We start from the raw sequence: 25,148 nt of genomic DNA on the forward strand, positions 1-25,148 counted from the left end.
GGCACGAACGGTAGACGCGATTCGCTGAATTTCTTCAAGCGAGAGCTGGACCTGTTTCTGGCTGGGATGGAGATCACCTCTTACAAAAGGTAGGTAATGTGACGCATAGAATTATCAGGGCCAGAGTGATCTCCTGGACTAGTTTCCATCGCTAAAGAGGTCGGAGAGGAATTTCCCAGATTTTTCCCCCCCGAAATGGCCTGGTTTTAATCTGCTTTTTCCACCTCTCCAAGGAGATCACATGGTGTGGGGTGGGGAGAGTACATATTGTGATATATACACAAGGTATCACAATTGTATGGGACAGGCTGGATGGACCAGAGGGTCTTTTCCTGCCTGTCATTGTTTGTATATAGCATAATCTCAGGAAAACCTCAATGAAACGATACAGTACCTCCTCCAGTCTGTATAGTATAAATTCCTTCCATAACTCGTAATCCCGAAGGGATACTGGATACCTTCAAGGATCCTCCTGCGTCCAGTCTGATTCGGATTCATGCATTCCAACCTCCGGGTTCCTGCAGACAATGAACAGTTAGAAACCTCACCTTGGAACAACAAAGGGTTCGACAGAGAGAGCGCGCGTGCGAGAGAGCGAGAGAGAGAAAGAGAGGCAGACAGAGAGAGAGAGAAAGAGGCAGACAGAGAGAGAGAAAGAGAGGCAGACAGAGAGAGAGAGAAAGAGAGGCAGACAGAGAGAGAGAGAAAGAGAGGCAGACAGAGAGAGAGAGAAAGAGAGGCAGACAGAGAGAGAGAGAAAGAGAGGCAGACAGAGAGAGAGAAAGAGAGGCAGACAGAGAGAGAGAAAGAGAGGCAGACAGAGAGAGAGAGAGGCAGACAGAGAGAGAGAGAGAGAAAGAGGCAGACAGAGAGAGAGAGAGAAAGAGGCAGACAGAGAGAGAGAAAGAGGCAGACAGAGAGAGAGAAAGAGAGGCAGACAGAGAGAGAGAAAGAGAGGCAGACAGAGAGAGAGAAAGAGAGGCAGACAGAGAGAGAGAAAGAGAGGCAGACAGAGAGAAAGAAAGAGAGGCAGACAGAGAGAAAGAAAGAGAGGCAGACAGAGAGAGAGAGAAAGAGAGGCAGACAGAGAGAAAGAAAGAGAGGCAGACAGAGAGAAAGAAAGAGAGGCAGACAGAGAGAAAGAAAGAGAGGCAGACAGAGAGAAAGAAAGAGAGGCAGACAGAGAGAAAGAAAGAGAGGCAGACAGAGAGAAAGAAAGAGCGCGAGTCTCACCATCATTTCGTTGTTGGGAAGCTGTTACCCATTACAGATCGGAAATTTGGTCCTCAGGCAGCATTGTTTTGGCAGCACATTTAAGGAAATTGAATTAAACTGGTAATAATTAAACACAGAAGCTGCGCTTTAAGAACTTATCAAAGTTAAATCCTGGGGAAACCGCCAAAGGAGTTTAAAAAAAAATCAAATCCCATTAAATCAGTTTTCCACATCAAGAAAATATGATCTGGAATGATGCAGTTGGACGTTTAACACTTGCTCCACAACATTCTATCACACAGCTGCAACATGAACTGCTTAAAGCTTTAGGTCATGTTTTCACTTCAAGTATTTTTGAGCTTAGAGGCTAAACTGTTTTTTCATCCGTCCGAGAAACACTCCGATATGTAACTACGCGAGAGCTGATGCGCAAGGACCCCTATTAGATCGGGTAACAGAGCTTCAACACTGACCTACAGGGCTCTCGGGGTCAAGAGCACAATTTATTCATTTACTGTCAGACTTTACTCCTGAGTCACCCATCACCCCGTGCTCGCTGACCTACATTGGCTCCCAGTCCAGCAACGTCACGAATTTAAAATTCTCATCCTTTGTGCTCAAATCCCTCCATGGCCTCGCCCCTCTCTATCTCTGGAACCTCCTCCAGCCCTACAACCCTCCGAGATCTCTGCGCTCCTCCAATTCTGGCCTCTTGAGCATCCCCGATTTTCATCGCCCCACCATTGGCGGCCCTGCCTTCAGCTACCTAGGCCCTAAACTCTGGAATTCCCTCCCTAAATCTCTCCACCTCTCTCTCCTCCTTTAAGACACTTCTTAAAACCTACCTCTTTGACCAACTTTTGGTCACCTATCATAACATCTCCTTGGGACGTTTTACTACATTAAAGGTGCTATATAAATGCAAATTGTTGTTTAGTCTGAGATGCAGACAATCGGACCTTCTCTTCCCAATTTGAGCATCAGCAGGTTATTTTAGCATTGGAGTATCACAACCCAGGCTCATCTGACAGTTCACACACAAACACTTTCTGCAGTTCACTAGAAAACTATCAGCAGCAGCAAACCTGGTCAATTTTCACCTTCCCTGGTATGGAACTAAAGGTAATTGTAGGCCGTTTAGATGTAGATGTCAGGAAGTAATTCTTCACACAAAGGGTGGGGGAACTCTCTCCCCCAAAAGGCTGTGGATGTTGGGTCAACTGAAAATGTCAAAACTGAGATTGATAGATTTTTGTGGGGTAACGGTAATAAGGGATATGGACCAAAGTCGGGTAACTGGGGATGAGGTACAGATTAGCCATGATCTAAAAGGAAAGGATTTGCATTTATATATCACCTTTCACAACCTCAGGACGTCCCAAAGTGCTTTACAGCCAATTAAGTACTTTTGAAGCTAATTTGCGCACAGCAAGATCCCACAAACAGCAACGTGATAATGACCAGATAATCTGTTTTAGTGATGTTGGTTGATGGATAAATGTTGGTCACACTAACTGAATGGCGGAACAGGTTCGAGGGGCTGAATGGCCACCTCCTGTTCATATGTGAGGAACACAGCTGTGGCTGACATGAGCGAACTCAACAGAAGCTTGGGATTGACCAGGGGAACGTCATGGCCTGCACGGATCATGCTGCATGGTGCACTTACTCACTGAACCATCAAACCATCAGGATGTCACAGCCATAATACCAACAGGAAAACATTTTCATTTCTAGATTTCTGGGATTTCTTGAGCATCAAAGAGCAGTTGGAGAGAGGAGTGAGGTGGCACAAAAACCATCAAGGTGGTTGTTGGGTCATGAATGGCCAATAGATTTCCCATAACTACTGTGTGCTCTAACAAAGTTTGTTCAGCAAGAGATAAGTTAGCTGCATCTGAACTTTCACATACAAAAGACAAAGATCCAGGTGAGGGCATTGTCTGGGAGAGTGTTCCACAGACACAAACACTGGTGCACAAACAACAACTTGCATTTATATTGTACCTTTAACATAGTAAAACGCCCCAAGGCGCTTCACAGGAGCGATTATCAAACAAAATTTGACACTGAGCCACATAAGGGGACATCAGAACAGGTGACCAAAAGCTTGGTCAAAGAGGTAGGTTTTAAGGAGCGACTTGAAGAATGAGAGAGAGGTGGAGAGGCGGAGAAGTTTAGGAAGGGAATTCCAGAACGTATGACCTAGGCAGCTAAAGGCACAGCCGCCAATGATGGAGCAACGGAAATCGGGGATGAACTAGAGGCCAGAATTGGAGGAGCGCAGAGGTCTTGGAGGGATGTAGGCTGGAGGAGGTTACAGAGATAGGGAGGGGGCCGAGGTCATGGAGGGATTTGAAAACAAGGATGAGAAATTTAAAATTGAGGCATTTCTGGACCTGGAGCCAATGTAGGTCAGCGAGCTCAGGGGTGATGGGTGAATGGGACTTGGAGCAAGTTAGGATACAGGCAGCAGAGTTTTGGATGAGCTCAAGTTTACGGAGATGGAAGTAGGTGGTCTTGGTGCTGGAGCAGATATGGTGTTGGAAACTCACCTTAGGAAATAGGACGTCAAGGTTGCGAACGGTCTGGTTCAGCCTCAATGGCCAGGGATGGAGTCGGTGGTGAGGGGACGGAGTTTGTGTTGGGGACCGAAAACAATGGCTTCGGTCTTCCCAATAATTAATTGGAGGAAATTTCTGCTCATCCAATACCGGATGTCGGACAAGCAGTGTGACAAATTAGAGGCAGTGGAGGAGTCGAGTCAATACATGATGAAAGGATGATTTTAAATTCACGCTCATCTGTTCTTCCATCCATGTGAATCGTCAGAACGAGCACCGGGAACCCCACATTACAGTGTGCATCATATAGCTGGCACTCTATAGGCTATATGATATGCACAGCAAAATGGGATTTCTGGTGCTTGTACTGAGAATCCAGGCGAATCGAGAGTGTTTCAGATTGCTAACAGCGCAATAGAAACATGGCTACATCACTTCAGTTCAGATGTAAGATGTGCACGGCCACATCGTGAGATAAGCAGGCTAAACGTATACTTTTCCAGATCAGACACTTTAAAGCTTGTGATTAGAAAAAACATCTCAGCTGAAAATACCTGCATCGGCCCAACATAACATTGCCCCATACGGGTCATAGGTCAGCCCGTTGGGCAGGCCGAGGTCATCTTTCACAAGGATCCGTCTGTTCGTTCCATCCATGTACGAGGTCTCAATTTTGGGGGCATCTCTGTTCCAGTCTGTCCAGTACAGGTTTCTGAAAGACAAAGATTAAGAAGTAGTCCCAGCAACACAGCAAATTCACCAAAAATGTAGACTCTTCAGGGGGGTTTAAAAACATTGAATGATACAGCACAGGAGGTGGCCATTCGGCCCATCGTGCCTGTGCCGGCTCTTTGAAAGAGCTTTCCAATTAGTCCGTCCCCCCCTGCTCTTTCTCCAAAGTCCAGCAAATTTCTCCTCATCAAGTATTTATCCAATTCCCTTTTGAAAGTTACTGAATCTGCTTCCACCAGCATTTCAGGCAGCACATTCCAGATTATAACAAATCACTGCGTTAAAAAAAAATCCCCATTCCCCCCCCCCCCTCCCAGAGGACACAGTTTTCTTAAATCTGTGTCCTCTGGTTACCGACCCTCCTGCCAGTGGAAACAGTTTCTCCCTAACGGCTCTATCAAAACCCCTTATGATTTTGAACCCCTCTATTAAGTCCCCCCTTAACCTTCTCTGCTCTAAGGAGACCCCAGCTTCTCCAGTCTCTCCACATAACTGAATTCCCTCATCCCTGGTACCAATCTAGTAAATCTCCTCTGCACCTTCTCCATATACAACATAAAATACAACATCTGGTTTGTATTCACTGTGTAGGAAGACAAGGATTAGCCCAGAAAACTTACTCGCCCACCACAACATGTTACTAATTCACAATCAGCACTGGTGTGATAAGACACTGTGGACTGACCCAGTACCGGTGGTGATTTGGACACCAGCCTGTGTGAACTAGCAACACGATACATTCCATCTGTTACCACCTACCAGCTCTTCCTCATTTTCTTACCCAGCTTGCTACTGATTCCATCTCTGGGAGGACAATTTCTTTTGTAAATGTTTGTGTGTTTGTTTACATTTTAAATGGAGTATGCTCAGCATGATCTGGTTTTCAATATTTTAAAAAAACTCAAGCATCAAAGGCACAGTGTACTGAAGGGTCTATTATACACGGCTTGGAGTACACCACATATGTGGGGCTTATAAACACATGGTATGATTTACTTGGAGCCACACATGCACCACACCAAATGCCCACACACAGGAACTACACATTACTGATTTAGGTTTAATGAGACGCAATTAGCTAACACAGCAAGAGAACAGACTTTCCTCGGTCTGTGAAAATCTGTCCTACTGAGCTTTTGTGAGTGGGACGAACAACAGCCAATGAAATTTAGTGCAGACAAGTTTTTTCTTGTATTCATTCCGGGGATGTGGGCGTCGTTGGCAAGGCTGGTATTTATTGCCCATCTCTAGTTGCCCTGAGAAGGTGGTGTTGGGCCTTCTTCTTGAATCATTGGTAGCAGTTTTGATAAAACTGAGGGGCTTGCTGGGCCACTTCAGAGGGTAGTTAAGAGCCAACCATGTTGGTGTGGGACTGGAGTCACATATAGGCCCAGACCGGGTAAGGACGGCAGGTTTCCTTCCCTAAAGGGCATTAGTGAACCAGTTGGGTTTTTATGACAGCTTTATGGTCACTTTTACTGATAAAAGCTTTTTACTTCCACGTTGTTTTAAACTGAATTCAAATTCTCAAACTGCCATGGCGGGATTTGACTCTCAGTATCTGGATTGTTAGTCCAGGCCTCTGGATTATTAGTCCAGTAACATAACCACTACACTACACCGTACCCAGTTAAAGTATGGCACAGAGTAAGGAATAATGGGCATTTTACATACTCCATGAATGGTGTTGAAATAGGCAGGGATGAAGTTGAAAGAAATCTAAAGAGATTTAAACAGAACGTTGAACTACAACCAAAACAGCAGAGTACAATTCTGAGTTGTGATCAATTGGGTCAGACCGCATCTTAAGCTATCCAGTTCTGGTTGTGAGAGACAGTCAAGAGCTGGAGGCAGTGCTGAGAAGAGCAATGAGGCTGATGCCCAGTGCCAGGGGTCCGAGTTACAAGGAAAGATTTTTCAGCCTGGAAAGGTGGTGGTCTAAGTGTTGATCTTACAGACGGCTACAAGATAGTAAAGGGCATGGAATAGGTTCACCCGGAATATTACTTCATATTAAACTGCGACTAGGACAAGGGAATATGGGTTCAGAATGGTAAAAGATAACTTCAGGACTAATATCAGGAAACTCTTCTTCATTCAGCGAGTGATTGATACTTGGAATGGATTCCCGAGTGGAGGCAAAAACCCTGGAATCATTTAAGAAACAATCAGATGGAGTAATGAAGGTTGGGGGGGGGGGGGGTGGGGGGGAGTGGGCGTAGAGTTGCTCTGGATGGGTGAATCAAGATGCGAATAAGCCTTCATCATCTTTATGTATCTTGCAAACTGTTTGCAAACAGAAATATTTCTGAGGAAGCAGGCAGTGTAGGATTACAGTACTTCAGGAGGCATGTTTGTGTTGATTGATCAAGCCTGTCTTGGTTTCTTATCATCTTTTGAGCTGTCGACCAGAAGGAAAGAGCTTTGTTCAAGAAAAAAAAGATTAATTTTTATTCTGTGAATATGTCACTGGTTAAATTAAAGCAGAGGGCTTCCTACATGAGTGAAAGACATTGTTTAGGATTTGTAAACTTTCAAAGCTCTTTCAAAGAGCTGGTACAGGCATGATGGGCCAAATGATTCTATGAAAATCTCTTAGTGGCAGCTGTGGGATTTGAACCCTAGTTTTTTGGGGATTCATTCCGTTCTCTAGTCACCACTGCAGGACTTAACAAAAAAAGTTTGCACTGTAAGGGAACCAGTGAAGTGAGTAACCTGGAACCCAATAAAAAGGAGCAGAGAGACACTCGTGAGGGTCAAAAGGTGACAACGGACTTTCCCAAAAACTATGCCACCAAACTCCCCACCTGTCAAAAGAAAAAACGAGTTTCGTTAAGAAATTCTTGTGGCACCACTGTCCAAGTGTGAAGGTATTTGTAATTCAAACTACCAGAAGTCCATGGGAGGAATTCCAACACCATGGTTATCTGGACGTTTGTTCACAGCCTTTTCTTTCAGCAATGCACCAAAATCGAAGATAAGATCAAAGTTTCATCCAAAAAGTGCTCCAGGGTTCCAGAAGTGTCTATAAATTCCACTTACCCAATTGCATCCAATAGTTCTTGTGGCACAACTGATCTTTCAAACAGTGACTACATTTCAAAAGTACTTCATTGGCTGCGAAGCGCTTTGGGATTTCCTGGGGTCATGAAAGGCGCAACAGAAATGCAAGTTCTTTCTTTCTTACATCAGTGCACATACTTTGAGAACTTAAACAATATTGATAGTGAAGGTTGTGTAAGCACTCCTCCTGGCACATACCCTTTGGCTGGATCTACAACAATTGCTCGTGGGTTTACCAGGCCATCATTAAACAGCACCCGCCTCTGACCTCCGTCCATTTTGGCCACTTCAATTCTGTCCAGTCCAGAATCTGTCCAAAAGATGTGACGGCCAAGGTGATCAACAGCTATTCCTTCAGGGCTCTCCAGACCTTAAACATAAAAGCATAGATGGCAAGTTAAGATCCAGAATAAGCGGCAAGTTAAGATCCAGAATAAAAGAATTACTGTAGGCATTTAAAACTGCTGAATCATCACAATTCAGTCATGGAATCTAAGCTCATTTTCCACCATTAAAATATTAATGAAGTGAACTTTAAAATGAGAACATTTATCCAAATAATGGAAGGTTCTCCCCAGGAAAACTATTCTTACTACAGTCAAGCACATCTCATTTGTAACAGATTTAAAATGTAAGGGTTATATGATGTGAAATGTGATGAGACATGGCAGCGTTAAGTTTCAAAACAATTAGTTTTTAAAAATTTCACAGAAACAGGTTAGTTCTGTGTACAAGAGGCAAGGGGTATAGGATACAAGGGGCAAGGAGGTATAGAGTACAAGATGTAAGAGGGTATAGAGTACAAGGAGCAAGGAGGAATAAATGCATAAATTCACCAATGATTAGAAAGGAGAGTTATGAGGAGAGACTTGAGACACTGGGACTATTTCCACCGGGACACAGAAGGCTGAGAAGCAATTACATAGTCGTTCTTAAAATTATGAAGGGTTAATAGGGAAATACTATTTCCTCTGGTTGGGGAGTAAGTGACGAGGACCATCAATTTAAAATACTAACTAAGAGGGTGGAAAGAGGCAGAGAGAAATTTTTTTATACAGATTATTGTTGGAGCACAGAAAGCGTTGCTACGCATTGCTACAAGGAGCTGAAACAGAGACTGATGCGGTTTTTAAAAGAAAATTGGCTAAACATATGAAGCAGATGACAATATAGAGCTAAGGGGAGAGAGCAGGTCAATGGAAATAGTTTTGAACTGCACTAGCTAAGGGCCGGCATAGACACAATGGGCCAAATGGCCTCCTCTGCACCGTAAGCTTCTTTGGTTCCTTGAACTATGCAAAACAAAACAAGTATGAACTAGCACAATTCTGATCCAAGTGTTATTGCCTTCTGCTTCAGACAATGTGCTTAACTCAGTTCTTTTAAATGAAGCAGGTTGTGTTATTTTGGAAGAGAGGTTACCAAGTGATGCATGAGTTCCTTCTTAAAAATTAATTTCTAATCCTACTTAATGCATGTTAAATTTTTAGTACAATGGAAAAGAAAAGGAAGACTTGCATTTATAAAGTGTCTTTCACGACCTCAGGACGTCCCAAAGTGCTTTACAGCCAATGAAGTACTTTTGAAAGGCAGTCACTGTTGTAATGTAGGAAACATGCCAGCCAATATGCACACAGCAAGATCACACAAACAGCAATATGTTAATTGACCAGATAATCTGTTTTTGTGATATTGGTTGAGGGATAAATATTGGCCTGGACGCTAGGGAGAACTCTCCTGTTCTTCTTCAAAATGGTGCCATGGGATCTTTTACATTCACCCGAGAGGGCAGACGGGGCCTCAGTTTAACATCTTATCCGAAAGATGGCACCTCCGACAGAGCAATGCTCCCTCAGTACTGCACTGGGAGTGTCAGCCTGGATTATGGGCTCAGTTCTCTGGAGTGGGTACTTGAACCCACAACCTTTTGACTCAGAGGTGAGAGTGCTACCCACTTAGTCACGGCTGACACAAAAGGATCTACAATACCTCTAATTTACATTAAATTATTCTGTGGAGAATTGGGATCAAGCCTACAGACAAAAATAGGGCCCAGTTAAGGATCCATCACTTGTTCCTCCCCAGTTTAATACCAACCTATTCCGATAATAGTTGTGGGTTCTCCTCCTTGAAGACTAGCTCGGCTGATGGTGCGTCCAGCAATGTCAGTCCAGTACACCATTTTGTCCACACAGTCATACGCAACACCAATGACCACCTTATCCTAAAGACAGAAGCACCACTAAGTTAAACAGACACCAAATTCTTTACAGGATAGCGAAAGAAAACACACAGTAAAATAGCTCAGCTGTGTCAGATATTAGGAACTGTTCAAATGACGATTATTCTTTTGGAGCAAAGGGTGTCCAAGGTTTTTGTCTTCACGGAGCTTTGGAAGACACATATAAACTAAGTCCATGTTCCATTAAATTGAATCTCTCATTCAAGTTTCTGATACGAACAGATCTTCCAAATCCCAGGCCAATAAATTTCAAACAGGACCAATCCGTCAACAAGAAACACAAGCATAAATACGTGTCTGGGCCTCGGAGACTGGGCGGTCAGGACCCAGGGTTGCACGTGGCCTGTTTGGACACAACTCTTTTAGACAAACACGCATTTCTGCATTCCAATGATACCACGATGGACTGTGATAACTTCCTCCAGATGCAGGCAAAACATCTGCATCGCTGTCAGATTTCTTCCAAGGTTAAGGTATGTTCCAAATTCACTCTCAAATAAAGATTGGCACAGGTACAGGAACTAGGAACTGCTGCTGTACAGATTCATCCACTGCACCGATCCAGTTTCACCGCCCGTCTTCCAATACTTTGAATAAACAAAAATTAAGCTTTCTGCTCAAAGACTCCATCGATGAATGTTCAATTTGCAAACACTGCCAAGAAAAATGCAATGTCCTGCTTCCGTTATTATCTCTGTTATCAATCTATATCTGCAACCAACAAGTTGGTGCAGTAGTGCAGTTCCAATGGATCAACAACAACAACTTGCATTTATATATCGCCTTTACCATAGTAAAACATCCCAAGATGCTTCACAAGAGCTTCATCAGACAAAATTTGACACCAAGCCACATAAGGAGATATTAGGACAGGTGACCAAAAACTTGGTCAAAGAGGTAGGTTTTAAGGAGTGTCTTAAAGGAGGAGAGAAAGATGGAGAGGTTTAGGAAGGGAATTCTAGAGCTTATGGCCTAGGCGGCTGAAGGCATGGCCGCCAATAGTGGGGCAAAGGAAATCGGGGATTCACAAGAGGCCAGAATTGGAGGAACGCAGAGTTCTTTGAGGGTTGTAGGTCTGAAGGACATTACAGAGATAGGGAGGGGCGAGGCCATGGAAGGATTGAACACAAGGATAAGGATTTAAAATTAAATCAGTGTCACATAAAACTTCCTGGGTTACTAAGGTCACATTTACAATGATGGATATTACTGTGATTTGAGAATCTGTAGAGCGAGGAGCCAGACAGGTTATACTGCTGGGTCTCAGTGGGACACTTCGAATGGCATAATCTTCCTGCAGATTTAAACCATTTCCAGTTGAACGAAACTGGCAGAGACAACATTGAGTGGATGTAGTAAGTCTGCTGCCAGTTAACACTGGAATGCATCTAAACTTGAACCGACACAAAACCCCAGTGAAGAGAGTGTGGTTTGAGGCAACAATTTGGAATGTGTAAATTCAGCCTCAAAGAGGATTGCCTTTTGGACAAGTTCTTATTAAAGCCTACCTCCTATTTAACAAATGGATTACCCTTTTTGTGTAACAGTCAAGTAATCATTCATAACAAACCAATCTCAGTACATCTGTCCCAATACTTTTGATCAATTAAGATGGGAAACAAGAAGATGGGAAGATGCTATTTGGGTTAAGACCTGCAAATTGTTCTGAAATAAGTTAGCCTTCTGAAATTTTTGCAAGGACGGACAAGACCATTAACTCCCCTTCCAATAAAGGGGAGTATAAGGAATTACAGAATCAACACTGTACCTCTCCCAAAAGTGAATTAAAGAAAACATCAGTTCTGCGCACATTGTGCAATGTGACATGTCCAGTATATTGCCTTTTACACAATATGTATTTTACAAGTCAGTCAGTTTGGTATGTGACTACAATGAACTACAACTCAATTCCCAACAGAATTGAGTCATTCATTTTAGGCAATAATGTGGGTAGAACACACAACAATTTGGCCATGCCCTCTTGTTGCAGTTATGTCTAAAAAAAACCTTGGATGCTATGTCTAGACAAATAATTGAGGATCTTCAATGCTTTATTTGTACATCCGAATAAATATTTATTTCCTCCCCCCGCCCCACCACTTACAAGGAACAATGGCCAGGAGCAAATTAGAGATTTTCAGTTTGCATCAATTTTAAAAATAATATTTAAAAAATTTTACAAGTGAATGCAGTTCCACAGGTTCACCCATCACCCCTGTGCTCACTGACCTACATTGGCTCCCGGTCCACTAATGCCTCAAATTTAAAATTCTCATCCTCATGTTCAAATCCCTCCACTCCCTTTCTCTGTAACCTCCTCCAGCCCTACAACCCTCCGAGATCTCTGCGCTTCTTCAATTCTGGCCTCTTGAGCATTCCTGATTTTCATCACTCCAACGTTGGCAGTCATGCCTTCAGCTGCCTAGGCCCTAAGCTCCCTAAACATCTCTACCTCTCTCTCCTCCTTTAGGACGCTCGTTAAAACCTACCTCTTTGACCAAGCTTTTGGTCACCTCTCCTAATATCTCTATGTGGCTCAGTGTCAATATTTGTCTGATTATACTACTACGAAGTGCCTTGCGATGTTTTACTACGTTAAAGGCGCTGTATAAATGCAAGTTGTAGTTGAAATCTCTCATCTACATTTTTCAACAACACTCGTGAATCTCCAGTGGCAATGCTCTGAATAAATAAGATGACTTGTTGCTTTATAAGAACAGTGGAAATCTGGAACTCTCTCCTCCAAAAAGCTGTTGAGGCTGGGGGTCAAATGAAATTTTCAAGATTGAGAATAATAGATTTTTGTTAGGTAAGGGCATCAAGGATATGGACTGAAGGTGGGTAAATGGAATTGAGGTACAGATCAGCCATGATCTAATTGAATGGCAGAACAGGCTTGAGGCCTACTCCTGTTCCTATGTAACTAGGGGAAAAAAGGCAGCCAGGGTACTTCGACTGATTGTTATCCAGGGACCCCTTCTGGGATGGGCATGTAGTGGATATTGAATCATAGAATCTTACAGTGCAGAATGCCATTCCTCCTTTTCAAGTATTTACCCAATTCCCTTTTGAAAGTTATTATTGACTCTGCTTCCACCACCCTTTCAGGCAGTGAATTCCAGATCATAACAACTCGCTGCGTAAAAAAAAAAATCTCCTCATCTCCCCCCTGGCTCTTTTGCGAGTTGTCTTAAATCTGTGTCCTCTGGTTACCAATTCTCCAGCCAGTGGAAACAGTTTCTCCTTATTTATTCTATCAAAACCCTTCATAATTTTGAACACCTCTATTAAATCTCCCCTTAATCTTCTCTGCTCTAAGGAGAACAATCTCGGTTTCTCCAGTCTCTCCACATAACTGAAACCCCTCATCCCTGGTAAATCTCCTCTGCACCCTCTACAAGGCCTTGACATCCTTCCTAAAGTGTGGTGCCCAGAATTGAACACAATACTCCAGCTGAGGCCTAACCAGCATTTTATAAAGGTTTAGCATAACTTCCTAGCTTTTGTACTCTCTGCCTCTATTTATAAAAGCCCAGGATCCCATATGCTTTTTTAAACAGCCTTCTCAACTTGTCCTGCCACCTTCAAAGATTTGTGAATGTGAACTCCAATGTCTCTCTGTTCCTGCTTCTCCTTTAAAATTGTACCATTTAGTTTATATTACCTCTCCTCATTCTTCCTTCAATAGAGAAACTTGAGACAAAAAAAAATTCTTCTTACTTGTTTCTGATACCCATCAGTATAAAATGCGTAGAACAAAACATGTTTGCTCCCAGACTCCAAGTCTCTTGTGATTTTTATGGCAGGACAGTGGCTGTCTCGGTGTTTGGGGGGGGGGGGGGGGGTAGTGAAGGAGCGATATTAAACAGCTGTTGACCCCAGTGTGCTCGCTTAGGTTAGGGAGTAGGGGGGGGGGTGGTGGTTGAGGGGAGTGGGAGCAGGACTAGCTGCACACTGCAGGATCTCGCTAAGACCAGCTGTTCTTCCCATTCTTGTTTAGCTATTAGACGGTGCTAAATTCTGTTCAGGTAGGTGGAGACGGATAACTTATTGTAGGACTCTCTGGACACGATGTAAATTACACCCTGGGGCACCAGAATTTTTTCGCTCAGATAGAGAGTCAGTCAATGCCGCTCTTTCAGCTGTCAGGATGCAATCCCAATAAAATAAATTGGTTTCTGTTAGTTCCTGCTCCCTCCAAAGATGTATTTTTTTTAAAAACCAGACAGTACTCCACGTGGTGGCTCAAATCAATTGGGTTCAGTTGGCCAGACGTCTTGAGGATTCAAACTCATGACCTCCGGTTAAGAGCTCGAGCATCCAACCGCTTGAGCCACAATGGACTCCGTACAAGCACTTGAACTTGTTCAAGGTGTTCAGTTAGCCAACAGTGCAGTGGCCTCTTGCCCATCCCCGATTTTCATCGCCCCACCATTGGCGGCCGTGCCTTAAGCTCTGTAATTCCCTCCATAAACCTCTCCGCCTCTCTACCTCCCTCTCCTCCTTTAAGACACTCCTTAAAACCTACTTCTTTGACCAAGCTTTTAGTCACCTGTCCTAATATCTCCTTATATGGCTCGGGGTCAACTTTTGTCTGATAATCGCTCCTGTGAAGCACCCTGGGATGTTTTACTACATTAAAGATGCTATATAAATTCAAGTGTTATTGTTAAAACAACACAGGCTGGTTGGATGTGGATTCCGATTCAGTTGCATCCCTGTGGGGAGAGACTCACAAAGCAGAGACCAGGTCTCCTCCCCTCAAAGGGGCAGGGGTGGTGGGAGGAATGAAAACCTGCTGATTTCCAGCTGCTGATTCCATGGGAGCACTGGAGACAGCCTGGGAGTCGGTCTCCTGTCGGCTCAGCAACATACGAATTAAGAGCCTGCTCTGCCATTTGATAAGATCATGGCTGATCTGATTGTGACCTCAACCCTACTTTCCCATCTACCTACTATAACCTTTGACTCCCTTGTTAATCAGGAATCTATCTAACTCAGCTTTAAAAATATTCAATGACCCTGCCTCCACCGCTCTCTGGGGAAGGGAGTTCCACAGACTCACGACCCTCAGAGAAAAAAATTCTCCTCATCTCCATCTTAAATGGGAGACCCCTTATTTTTAAACTGTGTCCCCCCCAACAAGGGGAAACATCCTCTCAGCATCCACCCTTTCTAGTCCCCTCAGGATCTTACATGTTTCAATAATATCACCTCTCATTCTTCTAAACTCCAGTGTATACAGGCCCAACTTGTCCAATCTTTCCTCATAAGATAACCCCTCATCCCAGGAATCAGTTGAGTGAACCTTCTCTGAACCGCCTCCAAAGCAATTATGTCCTTTCTTAAATCAGGAGACCAACACTGCACACAGTATTCTAGATGTGGTCTCACCAATGCCCTGTACAACTGTAGCAAAACATCTCTACTTTTATATTCCATTCCCCTTGCAATAAATGACAACATTCCATTTGCCTTCCTAATCACTTGCTGTACCTGCATACTAACTTTTTGAGATTCATGTACTAGGCCTCCCAGATCCCTCTGTACCTCAGAGTTCTGCAATCTCTCTCCATTTAAATAATATACTGCTTTTCTATTCCTCCTGCCAAAGTGGACAAGTTCATATTCTCCCACATTATACTCCATCTGCCAAATTTTTTCCCACTCACTTAACCTATCTATATCCCTTTGCAGACTCCTTATGTCCTCTTCACAACTTACTTACCTTTGTGTCATCAGCAAATTTAGCAACCATACATTCAGTCCCTTCATTCAAGTCATTGATATAGATTGTAAATAGTTGAGGCCCCAGCACTGATCCCTGTGGCACACCACTCATTACATCTTGCCAAGCTGAAAATGACCCATTTATGCCTACTCTCTGTTTCCTGTTAGCTAACCAATCCTTTATCCATGCTAATATGTTACCCCCTACATCATGAGCTCTTATTTTGTGTAGTAGCCTGATGTGGCACCTTGTCAAATGCCTTCTGGAAATCCAAGTACACCACATCCACAGGATCCCCTTTATCCACGTTGCTTGTTACTTCCTCAAAGAACTCTAATAAATTAGTCAAACACGATTTCCCTTTCACAAAGCCGTGTTGACTCTGCCTGATTGCATTGAGATTTTCTAAGTGCCCTGCTATAACCTCCTAAATAATAGATTCAAGCATTTTCCCTGTCATGTTAAGCTAACTGGCCTGTAGTTTCCTGCTTTCTGTCTCCCTCCTTTCTTGAACAGAGGAGTTACATTCGCTATTTTCCAATCTGATGGGACCCTTCCAGAACCTAGAGAATTTTGGAAAATTAATACCAATGCATCTACTATCTCTGCAGCCACTTCTTTTAAGACCCTAGGATGAAGTCCGTCAGGACTCGGGGACTTGACAGCTTTTAGTTCTCATTTTTTTTTCAGAACCCTTTCCCTGGTGATTGTAAACAGATGAATCACGGAGACCAGAAAAAAGGAGCAGTGAGAAGGTGGCAGGGAATTAGCAGCAACTAATTCTTTAAGTTCCACATTTTGATGGATCGCGTTGTATCTTTCCATGACCGCTGCTGCACATAAACAGGAATACTGAAGATACTGAATGCATCATTTTAGCACTAGGCTAACAAGAGCGACAGACAGAAAAGAAAGACCTAGCATTTATATAGCGCCTTTCACGACCTCAGGATCTCCCAAAGCGCTTAACAGCCAATTAAGCACTTCTTTTGAAGTGCAGTCACTGTTGTAAAATAGGAAACGCAGCAGCCAATTTGCGCACAGCAAGATCCCACAAACAGCAATGTGATAACGACCATAATCTGTTTTTAGTGATTTTGGTTGAGGGATAAATATTGGCCAGGACACCAGGGAGAACTCCCGTGCTCGTCTTCGAAAAGTGCTGTAAGATCTTTTAAATCCACCCGAGTGGGCAGATAGGGCCTCGGTTTGAAAGATGGCACCTCTGATTTTGCAGCACTCCCTCAGTACTGCACTGGAGTGTCAGCCTAGATTTCTGTGCCCTTTTTTTTATATTCGTTCATGGGATGTGGGCGTCGCTGGCAAGGCCAGCATTTATTGCCCATCCCTAATTGCCCTTGAGAAGGTGGTGATGAGCCGCCTTCTTGAACCACTGCAGTTCGTGTGGTGAAGGTTCTCCCATAGTGCTGTTAGGTAGGGAGTTCCAAGAGCTCAAGTCTGGAATAACACTGCCTGTCCCATTACCTAGACTTGGTAACTGAATGTCTGAATAACACATTAGTCAAAGATGACACCTTCATGTAAGTAAGATCACTGACATGTTAAAAAAAATGCAAGAAGTTTTGCACAAATCAACAGAAAATGGTCTGCTGTTAAGTTGCAGTTATGAAATGGACACTTGACGAATTGTGTTTTTGAACACTACTTACAGGAACATGGAGTAAAGTCTTTGCTTCATTTTTCTTCAGGCTGGAACCATCCACTGGGACGTGGTCTATTTTTCCATTTTGTGCAAAAAGGAGGTGTGTGCCTGGTGGGAGTGGAATGACATCTGGTCTAGTCGTGGGTCCAACTGTAATAGGAGGAGCGAATGTGGCAAGACCTGTCAGAACAGTGGAAGGAAACCAGATGGTCATGTTTGGATAGTAATACATCACAACAAGTTTAAACAAACATTTACATTCATTGGGCAATGCACAAGAAGTTAACCCATTCAGTTCGTTACTTTCTTGTAAATAGTGCAAAAATAATGGCAGGAGATTCGGTAATCGGCAAAAGAACCAGAAGGGAGATGAGGAGAAATGTTTTTACGCAGCAGCTGTTATGATCTGGAATGCACTGCCTGAAAGGGTGGTGGAAGCAGATTCAATAATAACTTTCAAAAGGGAATTGGAATTTGCAGGGTTATGGGGAAAGAGCAGGGCAGTGGGACTAATTGGATAGCTCTTTCAAGAGCCGGCACAGGCACGATGGGCCGAATGGCCTGTTTCTGTGCTGTGTCATTCTATGATTCTATGAAACTCACAAATGCTTGATATGTTATTAAACATATAAAATATCCGGCAAATCCTGCAGAATTGTCATTGCAACCAATAATCTTTATGTTTGATTTCACTGGGCATCAACGGAGTGAATTTGACTTCTGAATTCGGCAGAAGTAAAAAAAAATGAAAATGAAACACACCTCAGAGCGCAAACAAATATTCATTCAAACGTTTATATAGCGGCTTTAACGTAGAAAAATGTCCAAAGGCGCTTCACAGGAGCATAATCAGACAAAAATTGACACTGAGCCACAGAATGAGATATTAGGACAGACAAGAGGTAGGTTTTAAGGAGCGTCTTAAATGAGGAGAGAGAAGTAGAGAGGCTGAGAGAATTAGGGAAGGAATTCCAGAGCCTAGGGCCTAGGCAGCTGAAGGCACGGCTGCCAATGGTGGAGCGACGGAAATCGGGGATGCACAACAGGCCAGAATTGGAGGAGTGCAGAGATCTCAGAAGGTTGTAGGGCTGAAGGAGGTTACGGAGATAGGGAGGGGTGAGGCCATGGAGGGATTTTAACACGAGGATGAGAATTTTAAAATTGAGGCATTGCCAGGCCGGGAGCTGATGTAGGTCAGCGGGAACAGGGGTGATGGGTGAACGGGACTTGGTGCGAGTTAGGATGTGGGCAGCAGAGTATTGGATGAGCTCAAGTTTATGGAGGGCATCGAAATTACGCAGATTGCTGGGAAGGTGTCACAAGGCTGTGACATAGCTGAAGAGTTCAGCTGTCGACGATCAAGAGTGAAACTTGAGCAGTTGACGCACTCATGCAAATCTTCACACTGCGCCTTGCCTTCAAAATATACCCAAACAGCTCTTCAGTAGATTCAGTTACAATTTTTCAGCTTTCCCACTGGGAATTTCACAGTTGATATATTTCATTAGCTTGGCCAGCCTGACCATCACGTTTCCTCCCCCCATGTGTCTCCACATCACACAACAGGGAAAAGGTTATAAACACAGGAAGGACTTTCGACGAACTCATCTCCAAACCAAAGACTGGTGTTAACCAGGTGGTATTTTTCAGTTTAAGTACAGGTTCGTGACAGAGAAGTGATATTAGGTATAAAATCTCCCGGACTCCGATCTCTGAATCTGGAAAACCTTCATTAGAAAAGTAGATTATTGTAGTAGAGAAGGTTTTAAAAACACAACAAAAAAATAGGAAGCGAACACCTACAGGAATGTTTAAGATCTTGTCTCTCAGAGCCGTACACCATGTCGGACTAGCTTCAAGTCCTGGAGAAGTTTTTTTTCTAAAAACAATGATTTAAAAAATGACCTAAAATAGTCTTCAATATGCTGCCACACATGCTAACAAGTGATTATTTTATTTTATGACACTTGTTGCCTTATAAGTATTAAGAATTCACCTCTCCATTCACCATGCTATTACAAGTCTCTAAGAAAGTACTTTACTGCAGTGCATGGCAAATTCCAGAAATACCATCTCTCTTGTAAACATAACAAGAAAAAAAAAACTTTGCAGGCCACAAATTCACTGCCAAATGCCTTGGCAGCATTTATGTGGAGATACTCCACAGCAGTCCCGTTACAGTTTCCATATAAGAGCTTAGAGAGAGAACTGCAGTGTATTACTGGCCAGCACATCAGTATCCACTGAGGCTGCACTACGTAGTCTAGCTCCATGGGCAGACCGAGAATTGTATGTTCAAACTCTCATGCAGAGTGACGTTTTTCTCAAACAGGGCAACTGAAAGGAAAAAGGAAACTAGAAGTAAATGTTTTACTTCCCACGGGACCCACCGAAACTATTCGAAAACAACTACACTTAAACTTTCACTGTGACCATCTGGTGCAGTCTCTCAGCAGGTAACCAGCTGAATGGTTTTGAGGGGGTGTTTGAACTGTCTTCGACCAAACAAAGAACTTAGCAGCAAATGGAAGTCTTTGGACATAAATGCCTCCAACACCAGTTAACCTCCTGTTCATCCCCCCACTCCCTTCGCCTCGCCATTGGCAGCCGTGCCTTCAGCTGTCTAAGTCCTAAGCTCTGGAATTCAGTCTCTAAACCTCTTCACCTCTCTCTACCACTTCTTAAAACCCACCTGTCCTTATAGCTCCTTATTTGGCTCGGTGTCAAATTTTGTCTGATTTACACTCCTGTGAAATGTCTCGGAATGTTTTGCTACATTAAAGGTGCTATATAAATGCAAGTTGTTGTAAAGCAAAAATTGTAAACACTAAGTAGCCCCTCATAATTTCAATCACATGTTGATATTTAAAACATCTAATACAAATATCTCCAGTACCAAACTGGTCATTTTAATGGATCTGATACATTAATTTTCCATTTTTATTAACTAATAACTGGATCCGGGAGCGCCAGTACTTACAAGGGGGTTGTACTCCTCGGCTTGTCCTGGTTCCTGCAATTTCATTACCATTTCTGTCCACACACCAACAGGATTCTTGGTTTGTAAGACACTGGACCGCCACATAATTCCCATGAGCATCGCACTGAGGGATGTAGTGCCCCCCAGGCCTTGGTCCTCTGGGCTGTATGTCCCCCAGGACACTGTCCCTATGGCGCTCACATTGCGTTTTCTGAGAACCTGTTGAGCAAGAAATACAAATGCAGATTTAAAAGGTCTGAATGCACATCGAATGGCTCACTCACCCGTTTAAGGCAGATTAGGATGTTTAGACAAATCAGACAAGCAAAGTGTCTGTGAAAAAACAGAGACACAAATTACAGGTCACATATCCCAACCTACTAAGGTTCGCAAACAGACTCTTCATTACATTCTTGATCCTTAAACCTCCTCCTCACCATCACTTGTTGCCAAGAAGTTGGCAGACAGCTGGTTCCTACCAATGGAATCAGGCAAAGGAGCCTGCAAGAAGTGACCATTCACCATCAATGGCTGAATGGAACTTGTCACATGGAACAATACACTCGAACTCTACTTCTACAAAGCCCACCAACTGCTCCCTTGACAGCCCCCCCCTTCTTGATGACCTAACTTCCCCTCCTAACCCCCATGCCTGCTGATGTCTACCTCTGGGACCATACCCAATCTATTCAAGAGTTATTTCTCAGAAAAAAGAAACTATCCTCAGCCCCTCCCTTGTGCCCACACCATAGGTCCTACGACTTCTCTCCAAAGACCTTTTATCTGTTGATGGTGCACGTCTCCACACTCACCTCGCCCACCTCTCCCCGTTCGTAAACCTCCACTTGGGTTTCCACCCTACCCACAGCACAGGGATGGTCTTGGTCAAAGTCATCGATGTTTTGTGCAACTGTAGCTCATTGTCTTTCCCTCCCCCACCCCCCCACGGCCTCTCTGTCACTTTCAACACAATTCATCACCCACTGCATTGCACTCTCATGGTTCCAGTGGTAGCACTTTCACCTCGGAGTCAAAAGGTTGTGGGTTCAAGTCCGACTCCAGAGACTTGAGCGCATATTCTAGACTGACACTCCCGGGGCAGTACTGAGGGAGTGCTGCATTGTCGGAGGTGCTGTCTTTCAGATGAGACACTAAACTGAGGCCCCACCTTCCCTCTCAGGTGGACATAAAAGATCCCACGGCATTATTTGAAGAAGAGCAGGGGACTTCTCCCCGGTGTCCTGGGCCAATATTTATCCCTCAACCAACATCATTAAAACAGATGATCTGGTCATTATCTCTTGCTGTGCGCAAATTGGCTGCCGCATTGCCGACATTACAACAGTGACTGTACTTCAAAAGTACTTCATAGGATAGCCCAAAGCATTTTACAGCAAAGAGGGACAAGATCTTACTGCACAGGAGTGTCAGCTAGATTACCTGTTCAAGTCTTGTGAGGCTTGTAACCACAAGCCTTCTGATTCATAAGAACATAAGAAATAGGAGCAGGAGTGGGCCCTCGAGCCTGCTCCGCCATTCAACAAGACCATGGCTGATCTTCTACCTCAACGCCATTTTCCTGCATCATCCCCATATCTCTTGATGCCTTTAATATCGAGAAATCTATCGATCTCTGTTTTGAATGTACTCAATGACTGAACCTCCACAGCCCTCTGGGGTAGAGAATTCTAAAGATTCACCACCCTCTGAGTGAAGAAATTTCTCCTCATCTCAGTCCTAAATGACCTACCCTTTATTCTGAGACTGTGACCTTTGGTTCTAGATTCCCCAGCCAGGGGAAACATCCTCCTTGCATCTACCCCGTCGAGCCCTGTAAGAATTTTGTATGTTTCAATGAGATCACCTCTCATTCTTCTAAACTCGAGAGAATACAGGGACTAGTTTACTCAATCTCTCCTCATACAACAATCCCGCCATCCCAGGAATCAGTCTGGTGAACCTTCGTTGCACTCCCTTCTATGGCAAGTATATCCTCTCTTAGGTAAGGAGACCAAAATTGTACACAATACTCCAGGTGCGGTCTCACCAAGGTCCTATATAATTGCAGTAAGACATCTTTACTCCTGTATTCAAATCCTCTTGTAATGAAGGCCAACATACGATTTGCCTTCCTAATTGCTTGCTGTACCTGCATGTTAGCTTTCAGTGACTCATATACAAGGTCATCCAGGTCCCTTTGAACATCAACATTTCCCAATCTCTCGCCATTTAAAAAATACTCTGCATTTCCGTTTCTCCTACCAAAGTGAATAACTTCACATTTTTCCATATTTTATTCCATCTGCCATGTTCTTGGCCACTCACTTAGCCTGTCTATATCCCCTTGAAGCCTCTCTGCATCCTCCTCACAACTCACATTCCCACCTAGTTTTGTGTCATCATCAAACTTGGAAATATTACATTCGGTCCCCTCATCCAAATCATTGATATAGATTGTGAACAGCTGGGGCCCAAGCACTGATCCCTGTGGTACCCCACTAGTCACAGTCTGCCAACCTGAAAAAGACCCGTTTATTCCTACTCTCTGTTTTCTGTCTGTTAAATTCTCAATCCACGGCAGTATATTACCCCCAATTCCATGTGCTCTAACTTTGTTCACCAACCTCCTGTGTGGGACCTTATCGAAAGCCTTCTGAAAATTCACATACACCACATCCACTGGTTCCCCCTTATCTATTCTACTAGTTACATCCTCAAAGAGGTCCAATAGGTTTGTCAAACATGATTTCCCTTTCATAAATCCATGTTGACTCTGCCAAATCCTATTATTATTTTCTAAATGTCTTGTTATCACATCCTTTACAATAGATTCTAGCATTTTCCCTACTACTGATGTCAGGCTAACAGGTCTGTAGTTCCCTGTTTTCTCTCTCCCTCAGTTCTTAAATAGTGAGGTTACATTTGCTACCTTCCAATCTGTAGGAACCATTCCAGAATCTATAGAATTTTGGAAGATGACAACCAATGCATCCACTATCTCTATAGCCATCTCTTTCAAAACCCTGGGATGTAGTTCATCAGGTCCTTGGGATTTATCGACTTTCAAGAGACGAGAGTGTGCTACCCACTGAGCTGAGCTGCCATTTGGCTGTAACCTCGGCTGTTGTGGTTTCGACTAGAATTTGGGAGCGTGAGAGCCAATTTTAAATTGAGTTAACAGGTAGGCACTTGTGCAAGGACATAAGTATAGAACAAGATCCTAAGGGACAAGCTTTACTTGCAGAACTAGTGTTAAGGTGAGAGAGAGAGAGAGAGAAGCAACATGCCCATGTCCAAGAACCGACCCATAATAATAAATCTTCCCCTTCTTTCCTCCCCACTCTGCTTCTCGGAACTCGGGTGTGGGAGTGAAAACACCCAGGTGTTGATGTACGATTATTCTGTTTCCTGGCCAGACATACTGTTAAGTTATTCTCTTCTGAATGTGACTTCCCCTCCAGTTCCCAACCTGGGTCCCAGACATGTGGCAGACATCTCCAACCACAGTCTTGTTTAACGTTTATAAATTGTCAAAACTCTGGAGTCAATTAACTATCCCGAGTACGCCATTTAACAGGAATTTTTTTTTTTCTCCACTCACTCAGATTTCATACTCACTGACTTTTATCACATACTCGTTGAAGATTTGTTCGCTGTTTGTAGGATAATAACCAGTGTATAAATCAAAGCACATAAAGAAGTGACTGAGACACCATTCTGAAAGATGTTTAACACATTGGCCCAGATTTTGCTGGGAATATAATGGCGAGTTTAATGACGCTCGCCGTTATTAGTGCGTAAATAACCCGGCAATTTGTGGAGATGAAAAGATACGCCGTGAGCTGCGAATCGTCACGAGTCGGTGAGTGATTTGCGCCACTCCACCGTTAACCTCGCAAAATCAGCAGCTTGCCCTCAACCTCCCCGTGAGTTTGAAGAAATTGGTGCAATTGGCCATTAATTGCCCAGTAAATTCACTGCAGAAAGTTAGGGCTGGTACTTAACAGCGCAAGTACCTTTTTAATGAGCTTTATGTTCCTGCAATGCCATTCAATCTCTCCGGCCCAGAAAGGGAACAATTGAAACTGTGGAGACTAATTCCTACAGGTAGTAAATTGTTCTTAGAGGTTTCAAAAATTTTTAATTTTTTTTCTTAATGTCTCTTTTTTCTCCTGCTCTTAATCCAATCCCTCGCTTTATTTCTCTTTCTGTACCTGATTTGACTCTAATTCAACCCTATTTCTTTCTCCGTCATTCCTCTGTTTCTTTCTCTCTCCTTAAATCTCACTGGTGAAGGAGATAGATCGTTGGTCCCGTTGCCATCTCTGCCCTGTTATTGGCTCGCACTTACAGATGCCTCACTCCAGCAAATTCTGGGCATTTAAGTTCAGATCTGGAAACATTCATCCACATGTCCAGTATTATGGAACACTTATTTTGCTTGTATATCATAGTGTTACAGCTGAAGTCAGTCCGACACTCGGGGCAGCACTAAAACACATCCTTACGGTGTCAGCTGTGGCTCAGTGGGTAGCACTCTCGCCTCTGAGTCAGAAAGTCGTGGGTTCAAGTCCCCACTGCAGAGACTTGAGCACAATATCCAGGCTAACACTCCCTGTGCAGCACTGTCAGAGGGGCCGTCTTTCGGATGAGACGTTAAACCAAGGCCCCATCTGCCTTTGGAGGTGGACGAAAAGATCCCATGCGCTATTTCGAAGAAGAGCAGGGGAGTTTTCCCCTGTGTTTTGGCCAATATTTATCCCTCAACCAACATCACTAAAACAGATTATCTGGTCATTTATCTCATTGCTGTTTGTGGGACCTTGCTGTGCGCAAATTGGCTGCCGCATTTCCTACAACAGTGACTGCGCTTCAAAAAATACTTCATTGGCTGTAAAGCGCTTTGGGACATCCAGAGATCATGAAAAGCACTATATAAATGCAAATTCTTTCTTTCT

At 43.6% G+C, this 25,148-nt stretch overlaps 1 protein-coding gene across 1 annotated transcript in view; it reads right to left on the minus strand.

Annotated features, from left to right (window-relative positions):
* nid1a (nidogen 1a) overlaps window positions 1–25,148 on the minus strand; it is an 85,949-nt gene that overhangs the window by 2,755 nt on the left and 58,046 nt on the right. The window contains exons 13-18 of the mRNA XM_067984134.1: window positions 20,191–20,409; window positions 17,218–17,390; window positions 9,672–9,798; window positions 7,773–7,944; window positions 4,334–4,491; window positions 395–518 (exon numbers count right to left, since the gene is read on the minus strand). Coding sequence (XP_067840235.1) covers window positions 395–518; window positions 4,334–4,491; window positions 7,773–7,944; window positions 9,672–9,798; window positions 17,218–17,390; window positions 20,191–20,409 — 973 coding nt within the window. The remainder of the gene's footprint in view (window positions 1–394; window positions 519–4,333; window positions 4,492–7,772; window positions 7,945–9,671; window positions 9,799–17,217; window positions 17,391–20,190; window positions 20,410–25,148) is intronic.

This window comes from Heptranchias perlo, chromosome 5 (assembly GCF_035084215.1).
Source record: "Heptranchias perlo isolate sHepPer1 chromosome 5, sHepPer1.hap1, whole genome shotgun sequence".
NCBI lineage: Eukaryota > Metazoa > Chordata > Chondrichthyes > Hexanchiformes > Hexanchidae > Heptranchias > Heptranchias perlo.